This window comes from Callorhinchus milii, unplaced genomic scaffold (genome assembly GCF_018977255.1).
Source record: "Callorhinchus milii isolate IMCB2004 unplaced genomic scaffold, IMCB_Cmil_1.0 Scaffold4, whole genome shotgun sequence".
Lineage (NCBI taxonomy): Eukaryota > Metazoa > Chordata > Chondrichthyes > Chimaeriformes > Callorhinchidae > Callorhinchus > Callorhinchus milii.
In genome coordinates, this window is record NW_024704745.1 from 43901714 (window position 1) to 43926879 (window position 25166).

General features: G+C 41.8%; 2 protein-coding genes across 2 annotated transcripts in view; one reads left to right on the forward strand and one right to left on the reverse strand.

The window, feature by feature from the left end:
• pola1 (polymerase (DNA directed), alpha 1) overlaps window positions 1–25166 on the reverse strand; it is a 189965-nt gene that overhangs the window by 122552 nt on the left and 42247 nt on the right. Inside the window, exons 3-15 of the mRNA XM_042334402.1 lie at window positions 18052–18176; window positions 17433–17529; window positions 17099–17179; window positions 15473–15579; window positions 14121–14183; window positions 13724–13825; window positions 12523–12730; window positions 12280–12424; window positions 11142–11320; window positions 9241–9353; window positions 8657–8773; window positions 8495–8569; window positions 8150–8288 (exon numbers count right to left, since the gene is read on the reverse strand). Coding sequence (XP_042190336.1) covers window positions 8150–8288; window positions 8495–8569; window positions 8657–8773; window positions 9241–9353; window positions 11142–11320; window positions 12280–12424; window positions 12523–12730; window positions 13724–13825; window positions 14121–14183; window positions 15473–15579; window positions 17099–17179; window positions 17433–17529; window positions 18052–18176 — 1551 coding nt within the window. The remainder of the gene's footprint in view (window positions 1–8149; window positions 8289–8494; window positions 8570–8656; window positions 8774–9240; window positions 9354–11141; window positions 11321–12279; window positions 12425–12522; window positions 12731–13723; window positions 13826–14120; window positions 14184–15472; window positions 15580–17098; window positions 17180–17432; window positions 17530–18051; window positions 18177–25166) is intronic.
• The window catches only part of pcyt1ba (phosphate cytidylyltransferase 1B, choline a), a 31650-nt gene continuing 30754 nt past the window's right edge, over window positions 24271–25166 (forward strand). The window contains exon 1 of the mRNA XM_007903053.1: window positions 24271–24405. Within this exon, the coding sequence (XP_007901244.1) occupies window positions 24331–24405 (75 nt within the window). The 5' untranslated portion in view covers window positions 24271–24330. The remainder of the gene's footprint in view (window positions 24406–25166) is intronic.

Sequence of the window (25166 nt, forward strand, 5' to 3'; positions counted from 1 at the left end):
TGAGCTACAGGACTCCACTCAACCCAGAAATTGTTGGTACAAACATGAGAAAACATGAATTTAAACACTGGGTCACGAATAGCTAGATCCAGGAAGGGCACTGAAAGCCAGAACACTGCAATGAGCAGTTGGGATGCACGTATTCCGAAACCATGAGATCAATTGGGCCAAAGCAACTTTTCTATCCTTATCTGTTGTCCCTTGAGCAGAGAACCCAGCAGTGTGAACAGAGAACCCAGCACTGTGAGCAGAGAACTGAGTGAAAATTCTGTTAAGGAATTTGGTGAGAGTGGGAATTATTCAGCAAAGAGATACCAGAGAGCAAGAGAAAACTCCTTTGTACAGCAGAAGAGTTGGAGATCTATCTTGAGGTAGAGGCAACCGTATATGTAAGCGGCAAACAAGTCAATCAGCATTTAATCATAGGCCAGGTGTTGGGGATTAAAAAAAATCTACTGACCAGTCAAAACTGGTGCTTTCGTTTCAGTCCTACATAAAGGAGAAGACTTGCGAAAACCTCACTTGAGCAGAGAGCCCAGCAGTGTGAGAATTCTGTTAAGGAATTTGGTGAGAGTGGGAATTCTTCAGCAAGAGAGATACTAGAGATACAATAGTGAGAGGAGAAGACAGATGTTTCTGCAACCAATGATGTGACTCTTGCATGGTATGTTGCCTCTCTGGTGCCAGGGTTGAAGACATCACAGAACAGGTGCAAAATGTTCTACAGGGGGAAGGGGAATATCCAGAAGTCATGATGTAGGAAAAAGGGGGGCTGAGATCCTACAGAGAAATTATCAGATCCTAGGGAAAAAATGAAAGAGTAAGAGCTCAAAGTTGGTGATCTGTGGATTACTACCAGTACCTCATGTAAGTGAGTATCAAAACAGCAGGATCAAAGACATGAATACTTGCTGGGGAAATGGTGCAGAAAGGAGGGTTTCAGGTTCTGGGATCATTGAGATCAGTTCTGGGGCAGGTGGGACCTGTATAAGGTGGATGGGTTACACCTGAACAGGGCTGGGACCAACATCCTCGCAGGGAGGTTAACTAGAGCTGTGAGGAAGGGTTTTAACTAATTTTGAGGGGGGAAAGGAATCAGGATGTAGCATTTGAGAGAACAAGTTACATAGAGGGCTGGGAGACTAATAGTAATGCAATAAGGAGTAATTCAGAAAAAGGAGGGATAGATGAGGGAGATTAAACAGATTAAGGTAAAACAGATTAAGTCGGTCTTGAAGTGCATGTGCGTAAATGCACGGAGTGTGACAAATAAGATTGTGAGCTGCAGGCTCAAGTTGCCACATGGGGTTATGATGTAGTGGCAATAAACGGCTCAAATAAGGGCAGGAATGGGAGTTGAATATTCCTGGCTACAATGTATTCAGGAGGTATAGGGAAGGAAAAAAAGGAGGGCGGGTGGAGGTGGTTGCAATATTGATTGAATATTAAAACACTGTTAAGGCCCTGGAAAGAGTTGATGTGCTAGAGAGTCCAAAAATAGAATCTGTTTCATTGAAGTTGAGGAGCAGAAAAGGAGCTGTTACTCTGTTAGGTGTAGACCACCAAATGGTGGGAAGGAGATAGCCGAGCAAATCTAGAAGCAAATTACTGAATAATGCAAAACCAACAGAGTAGTGTTAATGGGGGCTTCAATTATCCTAACATAGACTGCCAAAATAACAGTGTAAAGAGCAAGGAGGGGAAAGGATTCCTGAAATGTGTACAGGATAACTTTCTGGATCAGTATGTTTCCAGCCCAATGAGGAAGGAAGCAGTGCTGGATTTAATTCTGGGGAGCAAGTGGAACAGGTTTCAGTGGGAGAGCATCTGGACAACAGTGATCACAACTTCATTAGGTTTAGATTACTTATGGAAAGGGTCAAGGAACAATCAAAGGTGAAGATACTCAACTGGAAGAAGGTTAATTTCAGTGAGTTAAAAAAGGACTTAGCCAAGGTGGACTGGAAAGAAAGATTAGCAGGTAAAACAGCTAACAAGCAATGGGAAGCCTTCAAGGAAATAGTTCAGGAACAGAACAAATACATTCCCATAAAAGAGGAAAGGTAGGGCATCCAAACCTACCTGGATGAATAAGGAAATTCAGATTAAAATAAAACCGAAAAAGCAAGCTTATGATAAATGTCAGGTCCAAAATACAGAAGTTAATCAAATAGAATATACAAAGTATAGAAGAGAACTGAGAAAGGAAATAAGGGGGGTCAAAGAGATTGTATGAGAAAAGATTAGCCGGTAACATAAAAGGGAACCCTAAGGTATTTTATAAGCATATAAAGAAATAAAAGGTTAGTCAAAGGTAGGGTGGGTCCAATTAGGGACCAAAGAGGAAATCTTCTTGTGAAGGCAAAGGGCATGGCTGACATACTGAACAAGTCCTTTGCATCTAAAGAAGAAGGATAAAATGATAACCTGGGTACTGCAGGCCAGTCAGCCTAACGTCAGTAGCAGGGAAACTTCTAGAGACTATAATCCAGGCCAAAATAAATTTTCATTTAGAAATATAGGGTTAATAAAGGACAGCCAACGTAAATTTGTAAGGGAGAGGGTGGATGAAGGTAGTGCAGTTGATGTAGTTTAGATGGATTTTCATAAGGTGTTTGATAAAGTGCCACATAAGAGACTTGTAAGCAAAATAGAAGCCCACGGTACTAAAGAAACAGTGGCAGATGATACTAAGCTAGGAAAAGTAGTAAACAGTGAAGAGGATAGTAGCAGTCTGCAAATGGACATAGACAGACTGATAAAATGGGCAGACACATAATAGATGAAGTTTAATGTGGAAAAATGTAAAGTGATGGAAGAATGAGGAGAGGCAATATAAGTTTGATGGTACAATCTTAAAGGGGATGAAGGAACAGAGAGAGCTGGGGATTCATATAAGTAAATCTTTGAAGGTGGCAGGACAAGTAGATAAAGCTGTTAAAGCGTACGGGATACTAGGCTTTATAAATAGGGGCATAGAATACAAAAGTCAGGAAGTTATGATGAACCTTTAAAAAACACTGGTTAGGCCTCAGCGAGAGACTGTGTTCAGTTCCGGGCCCCACACTTCAGGAAGGATGTCAATGCATTCGAGAGGGTGCAAAGGAGATTTACCAGGACAGTATCAGGAATGAGGCACTTTAGTTATCAGGAGAAGCTAGGATTATTCTCCTTGGAGCAGAGAAGGTTAAGAGGAGACTTGATAGAACTTTTCAAAATTATGAGTGGATTTGACAAGAGAAAACAAGGAGAAACTATTTCTACTGGCGGGTGGGTCGGTAACCTGAGGGCACCGATTTAAAATAGTTGTTAAAAGAAACAGAGGGGTGGTGAAGAGAATTTTTTTCACACATTGAGTTGTTCGCATCTGGAATGCATTGCCTGGAAGGGTGGTGGAAGCTGATTCGATAACAACTTTTAAGAGAGAAGTAGACAATTATTTGGGAAGGACAAGTTTGCGGGGCTATGGAGAGAGAGCAGGGGAGTGGAATTGATTTGGAAGCTCTTTTCAAAGAGCACAGACACGATGGGCCGAATGGCCTCCTTCTGTGCTGTGATTTTGACTTGAAATCCAAAACATGGGATTTGATACCTAGGTCAGATTAACACTACATGCCCATCGCTTAGTTCCAGCAGTTATTCCAAAATAATTTGCAGGAGACAACACTAATGTTAAATACACTGTACTACAGGATGCAGCCTTATCCTCCTGAATCCCCATGATGCGCTTCTGAAGATCACGTCCTTCCCTTTAAGGAAGCTGGCACTCTGGCATCAAGTGTAAATTACAGTAAATTTAATCTCTCAGCTGATGTGATTCCCATGTGAAATAATAATTCTTGCAGTTGATATAGCACCTTATCACGTTGTTGAGATGTCTAGAAGTGCTTCACAGAATATACTGTAAAGTGAATTGACTATTTTCTGGACTAAACACGGCAGCCAAGTGTGCACAGCAGTGTCCCACAAACAGTTGTGGGTTGAGTGTTTTGTTTTTTTAAAAAAAAAGGGATTTATCACCTCCAGAAAAGCGATCTGCCAATCGACTAACAACCGGGTTCCTACTTACTGCTAGATAAACAGGCATGTGGAGTAAGGAAACTTGCCTAAGGTTTCGCCCTGGCCGGGAATCGACACCAGGTCCTCTCACTTGCGAGGGGAATGCTCCAACCATATGCTACAAGACTCCATGAGGATAATGCCCATTACTTTCTCTACTGGACACAAGGCTGTGGCAAAACAGCAGCCTGTAATTCAGAATGAAATGTGGGAAACTCAAGAGACACCATGAAAACAAAAATGAGAAACATAGGGATATGATAACCTGGTGTACTAGCCAGTACTGGGGCTGGAGGAGTGAATTCAGTGACTATTACATGTACATAAAGCAGACAAGTGCATCAAAACACATTCTTTAAAAATACTGGGAGCTGCACACTAATGTACAATGTGTTGCGAAGGAAAGAACTTGAATTTTAATAACACCTTATGTTAAATTGTCTCAAAGCTCTTCACAAGAAATTACAGTCAGGCCCAGTCACTGCTTTTGTAGGCAAATATGGAGCTATCTGCACCAGAAAGGTCTCTCAAAGAGATAAATTGCCTGTTTGATTACAGGCTCCAAATTACCTCTTTAAGCTTTGCAACACTGTTCTAAACTTTTTTTTAAAAATCCCTGTTTTGGTTTTGAGGTGACAAAAATCACAACAGATAAAGGATGAAGAAGTCCCTTCAATCTATCTGATCCTTGAACAATGAATGAACCTCGAGGATTGTTGACCAGGACACTCCCTTCTCTTTAAGAATAGTGTTACTGAATCATTCACATCCATCTTAACAAGGATTAACTTCTCATCCAAAAAAAATGGCACCACCAATAATAATGCATAACATAACATGTAGGAGCAGGAGTAGGCCAGTCGGCCCTTCGAGCCTGCCCTGCCATTCAATCATGGCTGATCTTCTAACTCCAGCTAATACCATAACCCTGCCTTATCCCCATATCCCTTAATCCCTTTTGCAATAAGAAATCTATTTATCTCAGTCTTGAATATGTTCAAGGACTGAGCGTCAACAGCCCTTTGGGGTAGTGAGTTCCATACATTCACCACCCTTTGAGTGAAGAAGTTCTTCCTCAACTCAGTGTGAAAGGGCTGGCCTCTGATTTTAAGGTTGTGACCCCTGGTTTTAGTTTCTCCAACCAGGGGAAACAATCTCCCACTATCTACTCTCTCATGCCCTTTGATGATCTTATAGGTTTCTGTAAGATCCCCTCTAATTCTTCTATATTCTAGAGAATATTGGTCCAAATTGGTCAGCCTATCCTCGGAACTCATCCCTTTCATCCCTGGCACTAACCTAGTAAATCTACGCTGCACCCCCTCCAAGGCAAGTACATCCTTCCTTAAATAAGACCAAAACTGCACACAGTATTTCAGGTGTGGTCTCACCAGGGCCCTATACAGTTGCAGCAAGACTTCCCTACTCTTATACTCTAATCCTTTCATAATGAATGCTAACATACCGTTCGCCTTCCTAATTGTTTGCTGCACCTGCAGACTAACTTTCTGTGATTGGTGTACAAGGACACCCAAGTCCCTCTGGACGCTAACACATTCCAATCTCTCCCCTTCTAAAAAATAACCCGTTCTACTGTTTTTGCTACCTAGGTGGATGACTTTGCACTTCCCTACATTACTTCATCTGCCACCTACCTGCCCAATCACCTAACCTATCTATGCCTCGCTGCATTTTTTTTAATGTCATCCTCGAGTGTTGACACTTCCTCTTAGTTTTGTGTCATCCGCGAATTTAGATATATTAACTTCGATGTCCTCATCTAGATCGTTGATGTGGATGGTAAATAGCTGAGGCCCAAGGACTGATCCGTGTGGCACTCCACTAGTCACATCCCGCCAATCTGAAAAGGACCCGTTTATTCCTACTCTTTGTTTCCTACCCGTTAACCATTCCCCAATCCACGTTAATATGCTCCCCCCAATTCCATGGGCCCTTATCTTTTGGACTAACCTTTTATGCGCCACCTTATCGAATGCTTTCTGGAAGTCCAAATAGACCACTGATTCACCCTTATCTAGTTCACTGGAAATATCCTCAAAAAACTATGAGATTGTCAAACGTGATTTCCTTTTGTAAAGCCATGTTGACTTGGCCTAACTATATTGTGCTCCCCTAAATAGTGCACTACCACATCCTTAATCAATATTTCTAAAAATTTTCCCATCACTGATGTGAGACTAACTGGCCTAGAGTTCCCCATCTTTTCCTTTCCACCTTTTTTAAATAGTGGTGTGACATTTGCGATCTTCCAATCCACGGGGACTGTTCCAGAATCCAAGGAATTTTGGAAGATTAGATATAAGGCCTCCACTATCTCATAAGATATCCCTTTTAAAACCCTGGGATGCAAGCCATCCGGACCAGGGATTTGTCACTTTTTAGTGCTAACAGTTTCCCTAGCACCAATTCTCTACTAATGAAAATTTCCCTAAGTTGCTCCGTGTCCTGCAGTGCTCCCCAGAAGTGCACTATAGGGCCAGGCTGGGCTTTGAACTCAAGCTCTGATGTTCTATCATAGGGCTTGAATCCACAATCTTACAACCCAGAGGTGAGAGTGCTACCAACTAATGTGTGGCTGGAATGAAAAGAATACTTGATGTATTATTTGTAAATAGACATAAGGCAACTAAACATGGTTTACTTAAAAATACTGGGGGTAGGGGGAAGAAAATGCACACTAGACTTTGTTAAAAGAGTTAAATACAATCTGCCACTTCACACATAGCATCTTAAATTTGCATCAACTTGTAGGGGATCCTCTGCCCCACCCATTCAAAACTCACACCAAATAGGAATGTCAGGGGATGAGGGGGAAGGGAACTGTTCTATCCAAATGAAGCAATATTAATAATTAAAGAAAGACAGTTTTGTGCATCTCTTGTGGATTTGATGAACCCTTCAGGAGCTGCGAAAATGTACACTGGCTAGAAAATTACAATAAATTATAATCACAACCATTTTTTTCACTTATTAGTTTCCATCTGGATGTGTGCACAGTACATACATGCACAGTGATGGCACAATAAAAGAACCACAGCGCAGTGCAATTTTCAACCTATATTTATACAATTATCTTGACAGAGCAATCAGAGACCATTTAGAGTATCATAATGCAGTGCTAAAGACAAAGTTAAATGAGCTATATGATACTACAGCTGAATCCTCAAACACATAACTAATTTGCTAAGAAATGTTATGATTGGATCAGAGCCATGCATGCACCCAGTGGCTAGCTCTCCTTTTGTGAGTGTGAAAGGAAATTAAGAGGAATACATTGAAAGGTTTTAATAAATTCACGCTAATGTACACGGCAGTGAAATGATATTTCCATTCCCAAAGCAGACTGGGGTCTAACACTTTCAGGATTAGCATTTGGCATTTGAGAATCCTGCAATTCAAAATTCACAAAAGTCACAATTAACACAACAAATCCATTTAGAAAACACTGCTCATCAGATCCTTCAGACCACCCTTACCCTCCTTGAAGGACGCATATATTCTTCCAAATTATATTTTAAAAATAGCTGTTGTATAAAGGTTTAATGGTTAGTGGCTGGTGTAACAATACACAAGCAAACAGACTTAAAAAAAATACGCAAAGTTTATTTTTTAAAAAATAAAAGCCAGCATGCTGCAGATTTGCTATCTTTGGGCTGAGACAAGCACTAGTTTTCCCCCTTCAGGGCTTTGAACAGGAATAAATTACTCTCAAAGTTACAGGATCAACATATAATCCTGATCCCTGAGTCAATTTCTACAAAGATCTAAGGGTTAAAGTTGTACTACAATATTCAGCTTCTGTTTACATATAACACAATGGGCACATATCCAGTGGAGTTCTCTGTATTGCTAATGATCTGAATCTACTTTTCAGGTCCCACCAATTTACAAAAAAAAATTAAAAATGAATTCCTAGGTTTCAAAGATTAGATTGCAGATCTTGGATGTGATATTTTTCACTCAAATGCATGGTTTGTATGTGGCACCTCTAAAGATTTGTTAAAAAATTCTCTAAAAAATTGCAAAGACTCAGTGACCATGATTTCTCAGAAACACTGGGAATTCTTACGTGGTGTCTTGATTTCCAGCCAGCTTGGTCCCTTCATCTTTCTGTTCAGGAGCAAAAGCTCAAGGCTTGATGTATTGGTGCCAAACACATGGGAAAAGGTTTCTCCTTTTAAATCCAAAGGAAGCTGCAGTAGATCAGCCTGGACAGAGCAAGGATAGTCATTTATAAACATTTCACCCAATACAACATGCATTTATACAGTACTCTTCATGAAGAGTAATGTCTGAGTACTTTACAAAAATGGAGCTGGACTTGAAGCAGAGAAATTATCATGCAGTGTCCACAATATTCAATTTTTTAAAAAAAATACACAAACGTTTGATTTAGACATTTCATCGCACTTACTGTGTATTTAACTTCCAAGTATTCACACGTATCAGGGATGTCTGGAATTTCAAAAGCGTATCTTTTCTCCACTTTCTGAAAATGAAAACTCACTCTCATCAGGTGAAACGTTGCAACATGACTGACCATGTGAAATAGTGTGCAATATCACAGCCAACAAACCTTTGATTTGAACTTCATTATTTTGTACTTTTCAGAAATAGTCTCATTGAACTCCTTGTAAACATCCAATATAGCTACAGGTACTCCTGTGTCCTCGCCAGTTTTAAGGTTTATGCGCTGAAAAGAATTCGAAAACAAATCAACAATTCATTGAAAAATAATACAGTTCAAATTCTTGACACAAAGTTCCAACGGATAGTAACCAGTCACTCAGATAGTTTGGAGGTCAATCATGTAATACCACACTGGTCACATTCTCATTTAGCATAAAATGCACATCATACCTAGAAATGAGTGCCATTCAAACTTACAATTGTCACAGGATCAAGTGTCCCATGTGGTTCAATAGTTGCCACAAGCTTTGCAAGCAAACCATTTTCAGAAAGTATAGGGGGAGAATGGTTCAGCTACACAATTAGCGACTTATTTTCTAGAACATGGTAAGGAGCAGAATATGAGACTCTGTGATAATGATCACCAGAGATTATTTTGATTATTAACAGTTTAAAGCAGACCAGTCTATAACATCAAGGATGAAGAACTCTATTATAACACATTTCGATGAGATCAAGAGAGTTGCATACCGTTTCTCGTGGCAACAGGTATATCGTGCGTTCGATATTTTTCACAGCCACAGCGCAGCTGACATGAGTCTTCGCCGATTCAATCCAGACTTTGCCGAAAAGATACACCACCCCTGAGAAAATGCAAATGGTTAATCATGTCCTCGCAGGAAATATACCTTTCAAACATCAGCTTGGCTCAGTTACCAGCACTCTAGCCTCTGGGTCAGAAGGTTGCGGATTCATGCTCCACTTTAAGACTTTGAGTTCATAGTCTAGGCTGGCAATTCAATGCAATACTGGAGGTCCGCTGCATTGTCAGAGATGCTGTCCTTCAGATGAGACATTAAACCAAGGTACCGCCTGCCTGTTAAGACGGACTTTAAAGATCCCATAGCACTACATGAAAACAGAAAGGAGATTCTTCCAGTTTCCTGGCCAACAATCCCCAGAAACAAAAAGCTAGGAGATTGTTGTGCATAATTTACCTGCTACATTCACCTATAAATAGTCAATGCATTTTACAGAAAACTGCAACATTTCATGATATTTCAAGATGATAAGGTCTTATGTCAAGTGCAAGGATTATTATGTATTATTATTAATGCACTTATTCCATCAGAACCACACAATATGAGGAACTTTTTCACCCACAAAATATACAGTCAATTCACTTTACAGTATATTCTGTGAAACGCTTTGAGATGTTTCGAAGATGTCATAAGGCCCTATATCAATCTACGACTGTTTGTGGTACACTGTTGTACGCAATTGTCTGCCGCGTTTCACCCGCAAAATATACAGTAAATTCACTTAATATATTCTGTAATGCACTTTGAGACGCCTCGAAGACATGATAAGGCACTATATCAAATGCAATGGTTATTATTATATTATATCAAATGCATGCATTATTGTTATTACTACTACTATAGTTCCAACTAGTGTTGCTCTTCATGTTTGGCGTTATTGGGGAGCATCTTGAATAATTAAGGCAAAGTCTGAAAACATAAGTTTATCATAATCAAAGTTGTTCTTTTTTACATTCTACAGAGTACAGAGATACAAAGGATCTACGTAAATAAACTGAGCTCAGTATTAAATTCTGAACTCTTTCACACTGCAGAAAACTTTGTTTGCAGATTAAATGGGACAATTCAGTCACAGGCACAGAAAGGGTTCATGGTGTAAATTGGTGGATGAAACAAGTCAGGTGGCTTTAAATCTATGCATTGAAAGGTTAATTTCTTAGGCAAAGGTCTGAGCTGCCCTAATTTTTCAACACTGAAAAACATTTGGCACTATATAAATATAAAAATAAAACAGTCAGCCATGAATGTACTATGAAATGGTGTCTAAAGGGACACCAATCGGAATCGGAAGCCGATTCGATAGCAATTTTTAAGAGAGAAGTAGATAATTATTTGGGGAGCACAGACACGATGGGCCGAATGACCTCCTTCTGTGCTGTATGATTCTATAAATGAGATATTAAATATTGACAGTGTATTAATACTACTGCTTCTCAGACTCTGAAAAAATGTATTAAATACTCATCATTGTGGAGTCCTGTAGCTCAGTGGTTAGAACACTCACTTTGCAAGCTAGAGACCTGAGTTCAATTCCAGGCAGAGGGCGAAACCTTGGGCAAGTTTCCTTACTCCACACAGAGCCTAATAATAATCCCTCCAAAACCAAAAACAATAATAAATCGGTCATTTTCAATCTACGACTGTTTGTGGGACATTGCTGTGCACAATTGGCTGCCGCGTTCGCCCACAAATATACAGTCAATTCACTTTACAGTGTCTTCTGTGAAGCGCTTTGGGACGTCCTCCCGACGTGAAAAGCGCTATATTCAAAATGCAAGGATTATTATTATTATTATCATTAAAATACGTTTGCAGCACACACTCATTTACCTGGTTGATGATATTGTTCCTCATAAGCATCCACCCAGTAGAATCTAAAGACCTGATCTCCATCTGAACCCGTAACTAAGGGTAAACGACCTGCATCTAGCTGCACATCAACCACCGTGGAATCACTGTCATCTTGGCTCATGCGCTCCCAACAGGAAGATTTGGGGACAGTGGACTTCCTAAAACATGCCAATCACACACAAAAAAAATCAAGGCCACCAATCAATTATTATTTTTTTTCCCCCTGAAAATACTACAGTATAGTTTAAACAGGATTTTAATGCACGATTAATGCACATTCAACCTTCTGAATTACCTTCACTACAGGGAATGTGTACATTCTTTGAACAATTAGCGATTCTAAACTCTTCGCTACAATTGGCCCAAAAAAGTCTCACCACACTTGTATTTGCAGTGAGCTACAGAAATATCCAAGGAAAATTGTCATACAATGAAATAAATTACCCCGAACTTGAACCTCTCAGAACATATTCTCTTCCAGACCCCTGGATCATAATACTGCTGATTTAACTGATCTCTATGTACTGAGACAGTCAGCAAACTTGAGACCATTCAACAAGAAGCCTCAACTTCTCTAATCTTATGAATTCTGGTCCCTAGGGTCAATATATTGTGCTTTGACATCTCCAAGTAGCTTACAGTTGAGGTTGTCCATCCTGCAACTAGGACAGAACATTTCTGAAGAATGATTCTGACAGCGATTGCATAATAAGAGATTGTGGCCAGAGATCAGGATCTAACTGGAAATCTTTTCAATCAAAAATAAATGTTAAGTACTCATGGCTATCAAAATCAAACCAACAGTAAGTCATTTAAATATTGATGGTTCCAGTTTTGGGGTAGTCCAAACCTCTAGAACTTCTTAACTAAGCCCTATGACCTAGATTAAAGGGGGCTATTTTGTGTAAATATGTGTATTTTGCACCATGTGTAAATGCAAATCTGCAAAGGTAATTAATTACATTGTTAATTATGGAATTAACAACCAGTGAAAAGGCTGAGTATTAGTCATTAATTAAATAATTAGTAACGGCCCATATTCCCTCTTTACATATGATGCATAACAGACCCCCATTGTCCCGCTGATTTGGCTAAGATGAGAATTTTATTGCCTTACAAAAATGGTTTGATGTCCTCTTCTGGCTCCTCCATCTTAATGTTGTTCTCAGACTTCACCACCTCCACCTTCACTGAGGAGGAGGAATCAGCCTCCATTGGTTCATCAAAGTCTCCTTCAACAAACTCCATTGCGTTGGCATCCTCTACAAAAGGAAATTCATAGCGAGGGCTCCATTTAGAAAGAAAGTGCACATTTTCTGGCAAAGGAATCCAAAATGAATAGAATGTCAACTTGGCTTACCATCAGCACATTCTTCCTCCTGTTTTGTAGTTACAGCCTCTCGATCATTAGTTTCTTTCCCCACCTTCAGCTTTTTCTGGTCTTGCTTCATTTGTTTGATTGAGGAGTTGGCTGGAACAGGCTGGACTGCATTCACAGCACAGGCTTCTTCTGTAGTAACCGGAAAGTTCCTCCCTGAACTGCTCGCTCGATGAGGAGCTGAAGAATTCTTGGGTTTAAAAAAAACATAGAAGTTTTAAAATATCTGCAGAGGAAAAAGCTAGCAGTGGAACTGAGATCTCACCAGTAGTTTTCATAGCACCTACCTAACATGGCTCTGAACTCGTCTGAAGTTTATTATACTAGTGACATGATACAGTGAAACTGTCACTGTATTAGACATCTGACCTCTACCCCAACCCAAAACAGAAATCATTTTAATCTAGTATAGTATTAAGACAGGGCATAGTTCATCATATGATAGCTTGATGACATTGAGTGTTCCAAAGTAATTTACTTCCCATTTTCAAAGCTGCTGGCTGAGTACACGCTCAATGAATGACATGTTATAATTCTATGCACTGTGATCTTTCCTACAACCTTGTAAACGCAATTGCTCAATTATGTGCATTATGTTCTTTGAGCATCTTGTTATATTTCTCACTTTATCCAAGATATTTGCAATGAACTTCACGTTTTATATATATGAATACAGCAAGAGCATGAAAAAGGTTCAATTATATAGATATGTAACATGTCATAATTCTGATGCGAAGCTGTCAGGGATTCAAGTGAAGGAATCATGATAAATGTTGATTTTCAGCAGCATATTTGTGTGATTTAAAAAAAAAAGAAATTATACAATAAAAAAAATGCCTGACAGTTAAAGACCAATCAGCAATCTTCATCTGTCCTGAACGGGTGCATTACAATTTGCCTCAGTGCCCTATATTATGGAGGGGAATCTAACTTCTATGTGTGGACACTGGGCAAGGACAGCACAGCCTTCAGAAAACACAGCTGAAAGAAACCCCACTCTCATGTACAGGACTGGAAAAGACATGCTACAAGTTTCTCTGCTTGTGTTTAATATTCCAAATAAGTGAAGAAAGGCTTGGTTTTGTTGGCCTGGTTGCACGTGTTATGCAGTTGTTCAAGAAGATTAGAAATGTGCACCCAGGTTGTCAGGTTTTACATGCACTGATATTGCTTTGGGAAGTACCTTAGGAGTAGGTGGTTTGACAGAAAATGGATTCACTGATGATACTCCTGGAGGCCTTCTCTTCTTCAGGGCAATGACAGGCGGTGGTGGGATGGGGGATGTCTGCGAATTAAAAAATAAATTGGGTCACTGAATCAACAACTGTTCGTGGGACATTCCTGTGTGCAATTGCCTGCCCAATTTTGTGAAGCACTTTGAGCTGCCTCAACGACGTGATAAGGCGCTATATCAAATGCAAGGTTTATTATTATTATTAAATTACAAATATTTCCAGTGTTGAATAAGAACAATGATGCACGAGCACTGAAGTTCCTCATTCAGAGGGAAACAAGCAATTTATCAACATGAAAGGCAAGCATCCCATCCGGAATAATTTGAATCCAACTCAGTCCCTCACCTCAGCATGAATATCCTGAAGCAGATCTCCAAGCAGATCATCTTTGGACAAGTCAACATCTTTCTGCAAGAAATAACAAAACAGAAAGAGATCTGTAACAGAACAGCAACACCGTAAATCCTTCACCTGGAATTCCCAATCATGGAATGTCCTTTTTGTCCTATTGGCTGATATCTCTTATAATCACCATTTTTTTCTACCCTCTTAATATGTCTGAAGGATATCTGGTGAGGGTTTATAAGAGCATTCTGGGCTCCAAATACACATTGAAGTTCTGCTGATTCTAAACCAGCTAAAACCGTGAAACTTACTACTGCAGCGCACTGCTAACTTTCCTATGGCTGTCCAGCTAGAGCCACCCTACCCAGTGTAAAACACTTCTAAATAGTCAGGCTGGTCAATTACCAATAATTCCCTATGGTAATGCAGACCTGCCTGGCTTAGGTATTGCAGCTGCACTCTTATATTGTTTAAACTGTTTCACTGCTGTTACATGGACAAAGACGGGATGTAACCTCATTTCCACTGGTAGATGTGGAGAATCTAACTTGGCAATATGGGAGGGAATTTACAGTTTTTTCATTCAGAGAGCTGTTGGGATGTGGAATATCCTGCCAAATAAGGTGTTGAGGCTGAGTTCGTTTTGGATTTTGAAAGGGAAGTATAGTAAAACTCACATAAGTCGTATCAGTCGTGACCATAACATTTAATACGACTTATACAAAGTTTGGGTTGCAGACAAGCTATAGAAGTCGTAGAAAATCCGATTTAATCAATAATCTACACCCCTCATGTGTAATTCAATGCAGCCAGTAAGTGCGCATGAGGTGATGGGTCAAGAATATATTTCCCACGATTCAATGTGCCTTGAACGGTAAAAATTGGTATCACACTGAATCGCGGGAAAGGAAGTTCTTCTGCACGAGTCAATGGATCAACACTAGGTTTCCTGTGATTCAATGAAACCCGCCGCTAAGTGATCATGCATCGACAGGTCAGGACATAATTTCCCGTGATTCAAGGCAGCGGTAAGTGTGGGAGTAATGGCGGGTAAGAGAGCAGTGTTATGAGTTAGGAGGTGATTAATATTAGTGCAATGAAATCTAAATATTTTGATAGAAAACTGAATGGGATTGGGTGAATGTACAACTTAGGCGATTATATGATTTATAAAGACTTATGCATGTTTTACTTAGTCAGATACATGAAAGATAGAGGCTTGAAAGAGTATGGAGATAAAGCAGGGCAGTGGGATTGAATGAACGAACATCTTGCTCTCAGCAGATTCCTCCTCTGTGCTGTAAATTTCTATGATTCTCCTCACTTCACTGCAACAAGAGATTTTAACACACCTCAGTTTTCTTCTTGGCAATGCTGGCCAGAAACATGGACTTGATGTTGTTGGGCTTTGAAACAGGCACATTTCTCTTCTGTTTACTCTTAACATTTTTTTCTTTATCTGCAAGAACACACCAGTGAAGAAGCGTCAACTTTCAGACATTTTAACAAAGAGGTGACAATCAGAAAACACAACATAATAATAATAATCCTTGCATTTAATATAGCGCTTTTCACGTCTTCTAGATGGCTCAAAGCGCTTCACAGAATATACTGTCAAGTGAATTGACCGTATATTTGTGGGCGAAACGCGGCAGCCAATTGCGCACAGCAGTGTCCCACAAAGAGTCGTGGATTGAAGTGACCAATTTAGTATTGGTTTTTTTTCTTGAGGGATTACTATCAGGCGTATGGAGTAAGGAGACTTGCCCAAGGTTTCGCCCTTCCTGGAATCAAACCCAGGTCTCTCGCTTATGAGGCAAGTGCTCTAACTACTGAGCTACAGGACTCCACAATAAAACATAGTCATACCTCACTTTGGTTCAAAGTAACTTGCACCAATATACAATAATGATAAAATAATAATCCTTGTAATTGATATAGCACCTTATCACATCTACGAGACATCTCAAAGCGCTTCACAGCTCTACTGTAAATTGACTGTATTTTCTGAATGAAACAAGGCAGCTAATTGCGCAAGGCAGTGTCCCACAAACAGTCGTGGATTGAGTGACCAAATTATTTTTTTTAAAAGAAGGATTATTACCCCTGGAAAAGCAATCCACCAATCAACTAACAACCGGGTTCCTACTTACTGCTAGGTACAGCGGCATGTGGAGTAAGGAAACTTGCCCAAAGTCTCACCCTGCCCAGGAATCAAACCCAGGTCCTCTAATATACATTAGAGTATACAGTACAGAAACAGGCCATTCGGCCCAACTGGTCTATGCCGGTGTTTATGCTCCACATGAGCCTCCTCCTGCCCTTCCTCAACTAAGCCTTCAAGCATAACCTTCTATTCCTTTCTCCCTCATGTACCTATCTAGGTTTCCCTTAAACACATCTATGCTATGTGACAATCTGTCCTGTAGCGTAGCGGTTAGCACATTCGCCTCGCAAGCGAGAGGACCCGGGTTCGATTCCCGGCATGGGCGAGACCTTAAGTAAGTTTCATTACTCCACACGCCTGTTTACCTAGCAGTAAGTAGGAATCCGGTTGTTGTTTTTTGTTTGTTGTTGTTTGTTGTTAGTCGATTGGCGGATCGCTTTCCGGGGGTAATAATTGACAATTGAGGACAATAAGAGGACAATTGAACCGCACAGCACATGCTGCCAAAAAACAGCCCAAATCACACATTGAATTTTAAGAATGTGTCCAGTAGCATGTCGATCTGGTCAAACCAACCAGTGTCGTTCTGAACTGTTCTAAATTCTGGATATTCAATCATTCACATTCATGAGGAATATCAGAATTTACACTTCATTAATGTCATAAAAACAGATGTCTAGACACATTATGGGCAAACAATTTAGGAGAGTGCATTAAGTTCGAAGTCTGTCTCCTTCATTGACTACAATGAATTAACCACCAGTGCTCCTGACTGCTTCACACTCACTCCGTACAGTAGCTAAATCCTCACCTTTGTTTTTCGAATCAAAAACATCCTCCTGCAGCTCATCATCAAAGATTTCTCGGCCATCTTCCACATAACCAATCCCATCTATCAAACAAAACACTGTGTTAAAATACAGTACAAATTTATATTCATATAATGCCTTGTGGCTTCATTTATTGACATAATTTTAATGCAGCAAACAGGATGTGTGGGGGAGGGGAGCACTTCACCTCAAAATCTTAGTCTGTAAATGAAGATACTGTCAATGAAGTGGGGGGAAACACTTGGTACATTGCAGCATCTATGTCTCAAGGAATAATAAAATACAAACTTATTAGTGAAACAGGATCAACAATACCATCGTCAATTATCCAATCATCTTCCTGCCGCTCACAGACAAGTTTTGAGTACTGGTCTTCATCAAGCTCCTCGTAAACATTTGTGATGTCTTCCACCTGAAGGATAGTAGCAATAGTCATCATGTTAATTCACATCACTTTTGGACTGCATGTAAAATAACACACTGCACTGAGTAGCAACCCAACCAGCTGCACAAAACACAGATCCATCACAAAAACACAAAGGCGACACAAGAAGGGATTTGGAGCAGTTCTGCAATGGTCTATTAAGTGTCTGACAAACATGTCTTTAATAATGCAGGAAATCATCGGATAGAAAATGCAATTTATTACACAGAATCATTACGATAGGGGTTATAGAGATTATGATCAATTCACCTACAAAATACACAGCCATTACACTTTACAGTATATCTTATGAAGTGCTTTGAAACGCTTTGAAAACGTCCTGCTGACTTACCAGCAGAAGCTGCATATTGCACACCAATTCTTCATGTACCAAGAGATCACAGTCATGTTGATATTGTCAATATTGTCATGTCAAAATCTGGAGTAAGTATCTCTTTACTTAAACTCTGCCCCTCAAACTACTGTTATGTTTAATGGTGACTACCTTACCTCATATTTTATTTTCTCACCAGCCTTGGCTTTCTTCAAACGCTCCAGTGCTAATACTCGCCCACCTTTCTGTTTCCGGTCTCGTTTTGAACGTGTTGCTGCCAATCCACTGGAGTTAACATCACCTTCAAGGTTTATAAAAGCACACAAGATGAACTTTGAAGTCACCCTTTTTTTGTAGTTCTGTATTATAACAAACAATATGCAGAGAGATCCTGGTACCTACCATCCACCTATTGAGGGCTCAAATCCGCACTTGTCGGATGTCGAACGAGCAACTAGTGACTACAACAACTTATATATAGCATCTCAGAGTGCCTAACAGCGGCAGAGCCTGACTCCGAGCCGTGGGGAGGAGGGAGGTGGCCATAAGTATGGTCAAAGAGGAAAGTTTTCAGGTTGGACTTGAAAGAGGGGAGAGAGGGGGGATTGAGGGATTGTGTTCCAGAGTATTGGGGCATAGTGGTTGAAAGGGCGACCTCCGATGGTGGGGCGGAAGATGTGAGAGACGAGCAGGGGGCTGGTGCAAGTCGAGCGGAGGCGCCGGGTGGTGGATTGGAGAGTGAGGAGGTCGGAGAGGTAGGGAGGTGCCAGGGAGTGAATGGGTTTGAACACGAGTGTGAGGATCTTGAAGTCGATCCATTTGGTGATGGGGAGCCAGTGGAGCCTGGCCAGAACTGGTGAGATGTGGGTACGGAGTTTGGTCTGGGTCAGTATGTGGGCGGCAGAGTTTTGAATGAGCTGCATCTTGTGAATGGTGCAGCTGGGGAGACCGGCGAGAAGTCGTTGGAGTAATCCAAGAGGGAGGTGATATATGCATGCACGAGGGTTTTGGCTGCATTTGTGGTAAGGTACAGTTGGAGGCAAGCAATGTGGCGGAGGTGGAAGAAGGTGGTCCTGGTCAGGGACCAAATATGGGGGAGGAAGGACAGCATATTCAGCAGCAGGAAGTTTACACATATCCAGGTCTTGATGTCTGCCAGACAAGCTGATAGAACATCGGTGGACCTGAAGTTGGTACTGGAGGAGGCTAAGTAGATTTGTTCGTCATCCATATACATGTGGAAGTTTACCCCATGTCTGCAGATGACATTGCCCAGAAGGAGCATATAGATAAGGAAAAGAAGAGGGACAAGGATGGAGCCGTGGGTACCCTGCAGGTGACCGGGCAAGGGAGGGAGAAACCATTTGCTAAGATGAAATGGAGGGGGTTCATTAAGTAGGACTTGAACCATGCAAGTGCGGTCCCACTAAGGTAGATGAGGGAGGAGAGCCGACGGAGGAGGATGGCTTGGTCAACTGTGTCAAACGTGGCAGAGAGATCCAGAAGGATAAGGAGGCAGAGGGAACCCTGGTCACAGATAGAGAGAATGTTGTTTGTGACTTTGACAAGCGCTGTCTCTGTGCTGTGGGCAGGGTGGAAACCAGACTGCAGGGGTTGAGGAGGGAGTAGAAGGAGAGGTAAGACCTCTATCCTCCTTGGGAGGGGAGGTAACCAGGGTCTCCTTGGAGCTGGACTGGCTCCAAGGTGACATGTTTGGCAACACTGATGACAGCATAACCAGCTGGCTCATTGGCAGGACCTGGGAGTGCAGATCAGTCACTGGGAGCAGGGAATCATCTCACTCAGCTCTTATTAACCCTGCAAGCCCAAACCCTGAAAAATAGGGTGGTCCTAGCTGGACAAGCAGCGGGAAAGCTTGCCAGACAGTGATATCAAAGGTAACCTATGCAGTTTTAGCTGGCGAGACTCCAGCAGTACCCCAGCGCACACTCTGGGGTACCCAAGTCTTGGCTCTTGCCGACCTGCGCCCAATACTATCCGGAATTAAGTAAACAGGACGCTCCGAGGAGAGAGTGCGCATTGCATTCCAACAATCTATCTCTGGAATTTCTATGTGTAGGTGGGATGTATGGGCACACAGTGCAGATAACAGGGCACACAGTGCAGATCACAGCACAGGGCACACAGCACAGGGCACACGGCACAGGGCACACGGCACAGGGCACACGGCACACGGCACAGGGCACACGGCACAGGGCACACGGCACAAGGCACACGGCACAGGGCCCACGGCACAGGGCCCACAGCACAGGGCCCACAGCACAAGGCACAAGGTACACAGCACAGGGCACACAGCACAGGGCACACAGCACAGGGCACACAGCACAGGGCACACAGCACAGGGCACACAGCACAGGGCACACAGCACAGGGCACACAGCACAGGGCACACAGCACAGGGCACACAGCACAGGGCACACAGCACAGGGCACACAGCACAGGGCACACAGCACAGGGCACACAGCACAGGGCACACAGCACAAGGTACACAGCACAGGGCACACGGCACACAGCACAGGGTACAATCTATAGCTACAGCGCACACGGAGCAGAGCTGTCATACCGGTGTGGGTGTCTCTCTCGGGACCCATTCCCCTCTCTCTCTCTCTCTCTGTATCTGTGTCTCTGTTTCTCTTTTTTTGCCCACAATGAAATCTGGCGCCAAATCTACCGGAACCGGAAGAAAGACGTTCACCGGGGCTGCTGACGTCATTCCAAGCCAGGATGAGTCCATTTCCGGTGACGCCATGTTTGATACGGGCACCGCGCAGCCTCAGTGCTGCCTGGCGGCGCCCCCCCCCCTCCCCCTGTGCCTGAGAATCACAAGAGAGTTTTACAGCACAGAGGGAGGTCTCAGCTTCAGGGCCCCCCCGCGGCCTTGGTCCCCCCCTCCCCCCCAACCTCCTAACCCCATATCAGCCTGAGCGCCCCCTCCGCTCGGCGGACACCGGCTGCTCCGGATCCCCGAGCTATCCCGGCCCGACGTCGGCGGTCGGTCATTCAGCCTCTCTGCCCCCACACTCTGGAACTGTCCCGCAATCCCTGCGCCTCACCCCCTCTCGCGCCTCCTTCAAATCCCGTCTAAAGACCCTCCTCCTCCCCCCCTCCTCCTCCTCCTCCTCCCCTCCTGACCCCCCAACTCCCAGCTTGGGTCGGAAAAATCCCTGACCATCCAGCGCCGTGAGACGGCGTGCCGATGTGACGGGCGCTCGCCGGACACGTGTCACTTGCTGTTGTTTGTAGGCGACCATAACAGCTCATTTACACACATCAGTGTCCCATCAACAGCCATGAAGTGACATGACATTGTCCCATGAGATCCCACCTGAACTGACCGGTGAGAATTGGGAGTCTCAGCTAAAAGGATGGCGTCTCCCAATATTGCAGCACTCCACCAATACCATAGAAGAAGAACTGAATTCAAATTTACGTGAAGGAGCAACTGTAACATGATGTCAGAATCATAATATTTAGAACTCGCTGTCCAGCTGATTTGTATATTTACTAACCATATATTAGTGTGGTCACACTCCCAATTAACTGCAGTCTCCACAGAATTTTCTGCTGTGCGATTTTTAATCAGGATTCGGAATATGTTCTGGACTAAAGTTGAATGTTTTTTTTTATTTTGCTTTGTCAATTTCCCTTCCTGCTCTTCTGAATACATTGACATGGTAGGGTACTGTCTGTAATCCTGAAATCTTACCCAGAAAGCCTTCCTTTGTGTGCGTGTGTGTGATCTTGGACAGTGAGGCTGGTATTCATGGTATCACACATTGATTATTTTCTCACTTTACATCTGCATTTCCAACAACTTGCATTTATCTAGCTCACCTCGTGCAGGGTTGTGTCCCAGATCGCTTGACAGTGGTGGAGCATTGCGCGGAGGGGAAGGTGACCATAGGCACAGTCAAATAGGAAGATTTTCAGGCGAGACTTGAAGATGGGGAAGGAAGGGACAAGGCAGAGGGATAGGGTAAGAGTGTTCCAGAGTTTGAGTTTGTTTTCCAACTCATGTTGCTGATTGGTTTTCCCACTCCCGAGCACAGGACTCTAAGATCAATTCTAGTACCACAACAGTAAAGATTAGCTAACTCAATTCCAATGGCTTAAAGGAGAAAGGCATTTGGCACTATGCAGCCTTCTGGTCTTTAGGCGTTGTTGCTATTTGGGTGGTAGTTTTATTCATAAGGCCAGTGAAAAAGTTATTATGTTGTAATATAAGGTTTCCAAAGAATGTTCATCAGCAGCAAAAAAACATAAGAACTCATGGTCTCATCACGTACCTCCCCCACTCCCTTCCAGCCACTATTCAGTTTTGAGAATAAAATCAGGTCTACGGAGTGGAGTGGATTAGGGGAATGGTGGAGATGTGATTTTATGGTTACATGGGTGCAAGTGTAGGGAGCAAGATTTGAGAAGGGTGGCACTAATGCAGGCTGATACCATGGGGGAAGGTAGGTAAAGTCAAGAAGGAAGAGCAGTTAGATTGGAAACTCAAGTTTAATAAGTACATGGTTGATTTTATGGGACATTGTTATAATAGTGTGTGAAAATACTGGAGGATGGATTGTGATACCCCATTGTAAATGTCTCGTTTGATTTAAAAGAATAGTTTTATGTCAGTTCCTTTGCTCCAAGATGGTATGGCAGCACAGTTCCTAAATTTACATAATTATAGAGCACGCTTTGAACTATAATGGTTCTGACAGCTCATTGATTATAAGCATTGACATTATAAATATGGTAGAGAAGCAAACATCTGAGTCTGATCATGTGGCAGAGGCTGTTCAGACACAATTACCTTGGCAACAAATACATTATTATTAGTACAGTAGTGTATGGTTTCAGTGTACTTAACACAGTATCTAAAATACTCTAGATGCATAATTATTATATGTAGTAATTAATATATTTTTGCATGTATAAAAATAGTTTGCAAATTAGTGGGATTTATTTCTCCATGCTCATCCTTTGGCTTATTTTTTCAACAGTTGTAGATAAGTGACAGCTAAATTTTTTTTAAATGTATTATTTGCAAAAAGACCTTGCAAAAATTTGGGGACTGTGACCGTGTCAAACAACAATAACATACATTTCTATAGCGCCCTTCACAAGGGCAGGGTCTTGGAACGCTTAACAGTGCCGGAACTCAACGTCAAGCCAGGGAAGGGAGGAGGTTGACTGTAAACATGATCGAAGAGGAAGGTCTTCAGTCGTGATCTAAAAGAGGGGAAGGAGAGGTGTAGAGAAACAAACACCAAACATCAGGGGCCTAGGATAGTAACTGAAATAGCAATATTTCGATGCTAGAAAAAAGGATAAAGGTAGAAAAAAAACTCCCCATTTTAAATCTTTTGCCATATCGTAGCCCAATGCATTGGGATATTTGATTCCCCTCCATAGCATTGGCCATTTTGAGGCAGTAGAGAGGAGAGTAGCAAGCCTGATACCCAGTGTTAAAAAGGATGATCGTTGAGAAACATTTAGATAAGCTTGGGCTCTTCAAATCTTAATAAGATGTCTTAGGGGACCTGAATAAAATACTAAATGGAAGACAGGAAAGGATAAGTCAGCAAAAAAAAGGGCACAGGTTCACTACTATGAAGGGAAATTGTAAGAGAGACACCAGAAATAATTTCAACAGTTGGTATGAGTTTTCAGTTGTTTGAGGCAAGGATGAAAAAAACATTTTTTTATCAATTTTTAAATTTATTGATCAGCCCACGGACATATTGTGTTCAGCTCTCATTACAACAAAGATCTTGGCTTCTATATTTGATTCCACAGTTCCCTACTCCTCTCTCTCTCCCCTACACCCACTGTTTCCCCATCTTAGTGCCATCTGGCAAATCTAGGTCATCCCCATAAAACATTTTTTACATAAACCTTTTTCCGATCAAGTTCAGTTACAAGCTAAGAAGTGTCAGCTTGTATTTTAATTTTTCACAAAATCAATGGTGCTGAGTGGTCTAGTTTCAGGTCATGCCATGGCTGAACTTGCCGTTCAGTATAATCTTGTTTAAACAGTAAAAGTTTGTTTGGGTCTTCTATTTTCATTCACCCATAACATTCTGTTGGGCAGCACTCATTATTTTGCTTTTTATTCTCATTGTCACTATCACAGAAGGTTAATTGTGATAAACACATGCCATTATCATTCGGTGCTGCCAGAATTTTGGAACTCGGAAAGCAATACTTTTGCTGATCCTTTCACACTAAGCAAGGCACCTTAATCTTATCACCAGTCGAAAGTAAAGAGAACTAACCTCTTATGCAATTCAGTCCATTTTGTGGGGTGACAGAACAACCTGTCCTGAACTTTGTCCGATCAGCTGTCACTGAGGCAGATACAAGTAGCAGTGAATAATGTTTGAATGACTGCACTATACCAGGCTGCCTGAAAGAAGAAAAGCTTCAGCACCAAAGCCAAAAATGTCTACCAGGAAACACAGAAGGCAGGAGACAACTGGAATAGAGGAAAATAACCAAGTCAAGATTCCACACCAGGTAGGAAAGGATTTTCCATGGGAGTTGGTCGCTTTTTATCACGGGTCACGTATATGACCAAATTAAGGGGCATCTACAACAACAAAATTACATTTCTACAGCACCTTTCACGTCGGGAGGACATTTAAAGATGCATAGAAAGTTTGCAACACAGAGGAAATCATTTGGCCCATTGCTCCACACACCTCTGTTTATCTAGCAGTAAGTAGGAATCCAGTTGCTAGTTGATTGGCGGATCACTTTTCCGGAGTAATAATTCCTTAAAAGAAATTGGTCACTTCAATCCACGACTGTTTGTGGGACACTGCTGTGCCAATTGGCTGCTGTGTTTCACCCACAAAATATACAGTCAATTCACTTTACAGTATATTCTGTGAAGCGCTTTGAGACGTCTTGAAGACGTGAAAAGGCACTATATCAAAAGCGGGGATTATTATTGTGTCTGCTATCATTTTCATTGTCAGATTATGCATCATTCATCCCAGAATTTAGCTTAGTGTTAGTCAGGCAGGTGTCACTGGAGAATCGTGCTAGTTTTAAAAACAATTGTTGATACCTGAAAGATGGAAAGGTAAATTGGAACTCTCTCCCCCAATCCATCTGCCATCTCCCCCTCTTTTAGATCATGACTGAAAACCTTCCTCTTCAAAAACAAAATAGTTGTGCATTTTTTTAAAAATCTGGACAATTCCTCCCTCTCTGCCAGCTTGGCGATAGGCTCTTCCACCACCACCAACAACAAATTACATTTGTTTAGGCTT